Raw genomic sequence first — 8,292 nt, forward strand, 5'->3', positions numbered from 1 at the left:
ATGAGCATACCCATGAACCATACCCAATCACCTCCATAGCTATAACCCATAATTTCCTTAATCCAATCCCACTCGAAAACCAATTTCGAAATCACCCGGACCGCACTCCGACGTAATATTTTATGTATACTAATAATATCTTGAAATAATACGGAGTAAATATATATATGTAAATCGATTGAAAGAGTTTAGAGAAAAATATTTTCAAGTTTCTATGAAATAATGAAACCTATTGAATTCTATTTATAATAGATTTTTGAATTATTAAATTGAATTATTAAAGTATGAATTATTAAAGTGAATTATTAAAGTATGAATTATTAAAGTGAATTATTAAAGTATGAATTATTAAAGTGAATTATTAAAGTATGAATTATTAAAGTGAATTATTAAAGTCAAAGTAAAGTAAAAAATAAAGTAAAGGTAAAGTTTAAGTATAGTAAAAGTATAAAACTATGTACGTATAATACGCGTATAAATATATATAATATTAATTTAAATCGTTATATATATTTAATAAAATAAAATATAAATATCGTTATCTTTATCATACTGGTTAAGTAATGAGTTGTCAAAAGTGGTTCTAGATATTTATAAAAGTTATATACGTTTTAATAATAAAGTTCTTTTTAAACTGAAAACGTTTTTGTACGTTTGAAACTAAATCAAATAAATATAATAATTTTGTTTTCCAAAACCAAATATATTTTTAAGAATCATTTTGTTTAAAGGTTAAAATAATGGAAATCGTTATATCATAAAACGTTTTAGAAAAGTAGAATCATATATATTCATAATAGGTTTCAAGTTTTTAAATTACAGTCTGTTGGTGAAGCATGGGATAAAGTTCAAAGGTTAAATAAACGTATGAAATCATCTTAATGAAAAATGTCGAGTTACTTACTTGTCGATATCCAACATCTAAGTTAGTTACACTTCACGTTCTTACTTATAAATCACTTTACCATTTTCCGAATGTTGTAAAAAAGAATAGATTTCTTAAATCACAGTGGACCTCATAACATAGACCCGTAATCATATCACAATGTATCTGATAAATTAATCATTTGATATTATCTTCTAATTCCATTGATAAACATATTGAAACAAATACGTTCATGTAAAGTATTATACGTTTAATACTTTATTAATATTCTCAAGTTATAATATATATACATATATATACATATTTATTTATATATAACGGTTCGTGAATCGTTGGAATTTGGTCGAGGTTATAATGAATGCATGAACACAATTTAAAATTCTTGAGATTTAACTTAACAAACTTTGCTTATCGTGTTGGAATAATATAAAGATAAAGTTTAAATTTGGTTGGAAATTTCCGGGTTGTCACAGTTAAATCCCGTGTCGTTTATTTATCGTTTTGCTTTAATTATTCGTTTGTCGTTCGTGGGTTAGTGATTAGTATAAATCACTTGTTTTGTTTAGGTCCTAAATCCTAACAAAAATCATATGTTTGTTCTAATTAAACTATTTTTGATGCTTGTTAAGATGCTTCTATTCACATATCATATCATATACTAATACTTCAAATTAAATTCAATTAAACCAACAATAGTTCAAATGCTTGTTCCGATTCAGTATCACTCCATATTAATTGTTCCGATTTGGGTGTTTGTCCATATGCTTATCCATCCTATCAATACTCCAAATTAACATCAACAACAACAACATTGAAAAAGAGGAAATTGTTTCCGACGTTGACTTACTTTATATCTGTTGACGATGAACACTAAATTGTTCAAATCTGGTTTGCGTTTTGATAAGGTTCATCATAATCGTTCATAATTGGTAAGGTCTGAACGATAAATAATCTGCTTGTTCCAATTTGGTTTATTAAGGTTCATGTTTGTTTGTGGATGGTAAGGTTCAAAATTGGTAGGTACAGAAAAAAGCAGTATAAATAATTGCGATGAGTATTGGTTAGATTTGTTCGATTGCATAGATTTGATTTTAGGTTTTTTAGTTGAACTCTTTTGCTATACGTAGTCGAATATGGTAAATGTGATATGCTTATTTTGTAGTATAAATTGCCGTCGAGTATAGTAAATATGGACACCATGCACCATGCAAGCCCAACAAGTACCGTACGTGGTGGATGGTCGGAAGGAATTTTTTTTATAATTTCTTAAGTTTAATGACATATTTTTAAACACTTTGAAATTTGAAGGCAATTTGACTAATTTTTCATTGAAATGCCCCATAAGTAGGTCCAATAGTCATATTTATTGGACCATCCAATTTTTAGAACTGTTTGAATGGCCCATGATATGTTTGAATAGCTAAAGATGCAACCTTAACAATGTACATTTAGTTAATGTACATTACATAGTGTTTATTATTATTTCTTTCAGAACACAAATTTTCTACTTATTTTGCGAGGCGACTAATCTTATGACGACAACCTATTTGCGAGCTGACTAATCTTAAGACGACAACCTATTTGCAAGGTCCCTCACTTATTCTTAATATGATGGAATCTATAAATCATCATTCATATAAACAAGAATTACTAGAATCAAATAGTAAATACACACGAGATACATCAACAACAGTTTTACAAAAGTAGTTATTACAACTCAAATCTCACTGCACAAATTCGTTGATCATCGTCTTCCCTAAATTCCACCTCTCAATATTCTCTTTTACAATCAATCATGTAGAAATCTAGGAAATATATCATAAACCGAAGTAATTTAATTACTTATGTGATACTGAATATCTCCATTTTCTTGCTTAGCTCTGCAAGTTTTTTCGTTCTCACCATTTCGCTTTCGTTAACCAGCTGTGCAGTTTATGACAAATACATTTGTTAATTTTAAATTTAATTATATACTCCGTATTGATTATACTCAGCCCTTAATAATTTTTCAAAAATTTTTTTTTTTTCGAAAGGCAGAAAGATTAAAAGCACGAGCCCGCTTGGGGGGGACCCCTTACAAGAGCACGAGAATTAGAACATGACTTTGGACAAGGACAAACACAACACAAACGACTCAAATACAAGGCGAGAAGTAGGAGATAATAAATTTTTTTTTTTTTTTTCTTTCTTTCTCAATATACTAGTAAGAGAAGTATTTAGAATAGAGTACCTCCATTAATTTGGTAACAAGTTGAGCTTTTTCCTTGTTCTTCTCGTTGAATGCCTCAATTGCTTCTCTATACTCTTTTTCCTACAAAGTTATTTAGTATAACATATGATATACAGTCCTTAGTTTCTAATTATATATGATCATTAATTAATAATGAATGAATAATGATTTAAATTATTTAAATTTGGTGAAAAATAAACATCATTAAATATCTTTAACTTGTGCACTTGCACTATGTTCACGCGTTTAATTTTGAAGAGAAGGAAAAGTAAATGTAGAGATGGTGTTTCCGAGATTTATTTTGGAGAAAAAAGAAGGTCGATAAAAGAAAATTTAGTTAAATTATCTTCGGATCATTCCTTCCAGATTGAAAGCCAAACTAATAACTACAGTAATTACTCTTTTCCAATTATTACTAATCATTATCATTATCATTATCATTATCATTATCATTATCATTATCACTAATTACTATTACTAAATAATTTACTAATCACTAGTTACTATTACTGATTATAGTTACATTAAAAAGGAATATAATGATTATGTCACACCTTCTTTAGGCAATTCTGTCCCAACGACTTTAACTCTTTATTGACCAAATCAACCTTCTTTCTCACCATTAACCCTTCTTTCCACTTTGGATCCTCCAATGCTTCAAGATCCTACATTCATATTTATTTCAAATTTCACATTTTGGGAAACAATATTTTTAAATTCAAAGAAAACATAAAATAATTCAACTTTCACGTATATGATAAACGAGGGAGGAGAATATTGCACGTTATTTCGTGGAATCTTTAGCAACAATAGGTTATAATATATATAATCAAATTATTTTAATAATAATTTATATAATTACAATGTGCATATTGACTATTGATAAAATCTATATGTTTCTCATTAAACTATTGAGCTGATGGTATATATATAATCTATATTGAATGAAAAGTATCAATCATTTTTAAAATACTTAACAAAATTTCGAAGTTACTGCGTTGGGAAATTTTTTGTATTGATACATGATTTTTGCTATATAAATCAAACAAGATTATATATACTCCGTATATGTTTTAAGGCAAAACACAATGCCATTTTAGAAAATTAAAAAGAGGAAATCAGTTTGAATAAATAGTGTGAAATGACACTGTTTAACAAACAATGCCAAAGTCAATTGCATGGCTTTTAGTATGTGGAAGTCAATAAGTCATACGGAGTACAACAAATTCAACATTTGCTAGACATATCTAAAATATGTTTAGGGGTTAAATTTTGTAAAGTGACTTATATACAAGTATAAAATATCATTTTGAAATTTAACGTCTTAACCTTTTTATTCGTGCATTGTATCAGTTTTAGGTCTTCATTGATTGATGAGATACCCTAGCTTATATTTTTTCTTGTTTTTTTTTTTTTCTCTCTCTCTCTCTCTCTCCAAATTTCTTTATTTAACAGACACTTACATTGCGAATTTCAGCAAGCTTTTTGGTTTCTTGTTCTGCTCGACTTAATTGAGCAAGAACTTTTTCCTTAACTTCCATTTTCTTCTTTGTAATCTCTTCTTCTTTAGCTCTAAAAGCAAACAAGGCCGATTTAGACAACTCGTCATCACAATCCATCAACGGGCTTGCATTACAAGTGCTTAGTCCAACGCTTTTCATACGAATCATCTTTTTTGACGATTGTTGTTGTTGATCCAACGTTGTAGATAAGCATGCCATTTCGCAACAACGAATACTCTTTCGTTTGTTCAAAATATTGGCACTATTTTTCTTGTGTTAGAGACAGAGATGCTCTCACACTATGTTATGTGTTTAATATGAAGCCGAATTCTATAAGCTTTTATAATTTATAATAAAAGGTGTTGAATTGAGGTGGAAAGTACAAATTGCCCAACTCACAATACCAATATTTTACACAACAAAAGGAGAGACAAAATCATTACTATTACTATTACTTTTCTTCTTATTAGTTAATGGAAATATGGCGTTAACTTTACAAGTGTAACTTGAATATTTACAGAATTAAAACGTTGTCTGTTTATTATACAATTCATAAAGTTAAGATGTACTACTTGACTTTTATGATTTTGAATATAATTTGGCCGAAATACAAGATTGGCATACCTTATGGAGTAGTATTTACTGTATTATTCTTTTTTGTCATTCGTATAAAGAGTGGTGTGTGGATGTTAAGAAAAGAAAAAGAAAAAGAGGAGCTTTATAAATAGTGGACAAACAAGGGATCACCTACTTAAATAACTAACTCTAAAGGTTGCTGAATCTTGAGAATATATTTCAAAAAATTGGCGGGTAGTAATAAGTCATCGTATTAAAATTGGTGGGTACATTTTATAGCTCATCTCCATCAAGTCTACTTTTCAAAAGAAAAAACATTAAGGATATATAGACATGTGATTTGCTAAAAACATCAAGTTAATTTCTTAAACTTTTTTAAATTATACGAGTATACGTATTCATGTGCTTAATTTGCACTTGAATTAAGGATATGATAGCCTTTCTTACTAAGGAATATAAATTATTTTCGTTAAATTGAATAATATATTAAACATGAGAAGTATCCTTTTTTTTTTTTTTTTTTTTTTACCTTTACTATTCACCACCTTCATCTTTATTCGCTAAATCAAAAATCTTAATCAAATCATCTTCATCTTCTTTTGAGAAATCATCAAATTACTATAATAAAACTCTAATCATAACCCTGAAATTATAGTAATCAAAATCAAGACTAATTTAAATAATTTTATATAGTTAATAAATTAATTCAGTAGTTATAATTTTTGAACCAGAAACACATCTATGATAAACAGTTGCAGGTTTACATCCATGTTTTCTTAATCCATTTATGAAACCACAAGCAAATGATTTACATAAACAATAAATCTCATACACTTAAGGACACGACAATACACATTCTAAATTCATGTTTTCTTCTTCTCATTCGAATTGAGACTGCCGTAAATTACCTGCCAGTGATCTACTGTGATAACTGTTGACTTAGTGTGCACGTCATAACACAAATTAATACTACCGCTTATATACAAGCCTACGAGGTCACACACAATAAGCATTTAGACACCAATTATTATATATTGTTGGTATATAATTATAATTTATAGTTTGAGAAAAATTTAATTAAATATGATTAATTAAAGTTAATTAATTAAAGTTTTATTTTTTAATTATAATTTGGTTTTAATTAATTTATAACTAATGAACCCAAAATGTCGGCAAGTTAAAATTGTTTTCCAAGTTAGTTTATTTGTGAATATAGATTTTGAAATATAAATAAAAGAATAAACTTTATTTGTGTTTGTACAATAACCGGCGATCTTATATTGATATGGGGATATCCAAGTCACTAAGGTATGTAATGGGGTGATTATGGTTTTAGCTTTGTTCGCTGGCGATTCCCCGAAGGTAACAATCAAGTGATTGTTTTACGCCACCGAAGTAAATAATGTAACATGTGATGTTATTATGAGTGTGAATGTTGAATGTGGAGTGTATCCTGCATTCTGTTCTATTTATATGCGGATTGGAGCGGCTTCTCATAACAGCTCGCTAGTTTCCAATGCTTTTGGAATACTAGTTGACCTTTCCTTATTCGTATGCCAGCAGAGGAAAGCGACATTGTCCCTTTCCTTTGCTGTACGAGCATGCAGCCGAGCTAGGAATAGTTCAGCTAGCTTGACTTTGTAATTGACCGAGGTTTATGGGCTCCAAGATTACTATTCTTGCTCTGGTTTATGAACCTCGTTAATTGTAGCTGATGTTTCCTTCGTACTATACATTGTGGCAAATTACTCCGAAGTAAACTGCGACGTTATTGCGTACGAACCGGAGGTGGGGTACACTATCAAGCCCCCCAGTTTAATTTGTAAGACCCGTTTATTCGTACGACTTATATATGTATACATACACATACGTAAATGTATATTATGGATTCGTCGTATTATAAATGTATATATATATATATATATATATATATATATATATATATATATATATATATATGTATATATATGTATATATATATATATATATATATGTATATATATGTATATATATATACGTGGAGTTCACGCGACGTATAAATAATACAAGTAAATGTATATATATGCTATATATATGTAGCGTACGATAGGTAGACAAAACGTGTATGTACGTTGCACGAATAAAGAGCTCGAAGTGGGTACGAGTCTTATAGTTTGACAAGTTAAAAACTGGAAGAAACACGCCCAAGGTGGCGGCGCAATCGAGGGAACCGCGGGGCAAAATTGAACTAGAATCAGGATCAGACAACATGTAACCAAGACCACCAGACCACGACTAATCTCGCGTCGCGAAGAGAAGTAGTCGCGGCGCGACCACACTGCAGCTCAGGTCCGGAAGTTTGCAATTTTTAGGGTTTTCGGGGGCGTTTTGGTCATTTCGTGTATGGGGCAGATTGGGACCTCAAATCTGGTCCACACATTTCATTATTTTCATTTTCATTTCCATTTTATTTCTCACTTTTCTCTCAAAACATAAATTCCTCAAATCATTCAAAAGGGATTTTGGAAAGGAGGAAGCGGGATTCGATCGAGAGCGTAAGAGGCAACGTCGTTCTCCTCGTTCGTAGCTACGATTTGATACTAGTGGTAAGTCTCCTATTCGAATTTCGTTCTAGTGATTCATGTTCATATTTAGGGGTTTTTGATTGTATGTTCATAGATGGAACCCCACTAGTTGTTAATGGAAGATGATAACTAGGATTCGAGTTTATAAGTGATGAAGGCGGGTTTTGGGTTTGGTGAGCGAGTTTAAACATGCAAGGCTTGCAAAGAGTGAATAATCACTAGTATTAATGATCCACGGAGCCGGAAGTGCCGTAGTGTGTGCGAGTGTGCTATGATGCGAACCATGGAGCCGGTGGCATCATGGTACATGTGTTGTAGTGTGAACCAAGGAGCGGGTAGCACTATAGAACGGGTGTTGAGGTGTGAACCACGGAGCTAATATCGCCTCGACGAGAGTATGACTCGAGTTGTGATGTGAACCACGGAGCCGGTGACATCAAAGTGTGAACCATGGAGCCGGTAGCACTATAAAATGAGGTGTGAACCACGGAGCTGGTAACACCGAAGTGTGAACCATGGAGCCGGTAGCACTAT

At 30.7% G+C, this 8,292-nt stretch overlaps 1 protein-coding gene across 2 annotated transcripts; it reads right to left on the reverse strand.

Moving 5' to 3' along the window:
* Positions 1-2,501: 2,501 nt before the first annotated feature.
* Positions 2,502-4,913, reverse strand: LOC139862936 (uncharacterized). Of its 2 annotated transcripts, none has more exons than XM_071851564.1 (4): positions 4,580-4,913; positions 3,671-3,781; positions 3,117-3,197; positions 2,502-2,691 (listed from the first exon to the last, which is right to left on the reverse strand). In XM_071851564.1, exons 1-4 carry the CDS (start codon positions 4,835-4,837, stop codon positions 2,680-2,682), a joined length of 462 nt encoding a protein of 153 aa, XP_071707665.1. In that variant the 5' UTR covers positions 4,838-4,913; the 3' UTR covers positions 2,502-2,679. The 2 variants fall into 2 exon arrangements, with proteins under 2 accessions (XP_071707665.1, XP_071707664.1); XM_071851563.1 differs by having other exon boundaries at positions 2,502-2,809.
* Between the last annotated feature and the right edge of the window lie 3,379 nt (positions 4,914-8,292).

The sequence above is a fragment of the Rutidosis leptorrhynchoides genome, chromosome 8 (genome assembly GCF_046630445.1).
Source record: "Rutidosis leptorrhynchoides isolate AG116_Rl617_1_P2 chromosome 8, CSIRO_AGI_Rlap_v1, whole genome shotgun sequence".
In the NCBI taxonomy this organism is placed as follows: Eukaryota; Viridiplantae; Streptophyta; class Magnoliopsida; order Asterales; family Asteraceae; genus Rutidosis; species Rutidosis leptorrhynchoides.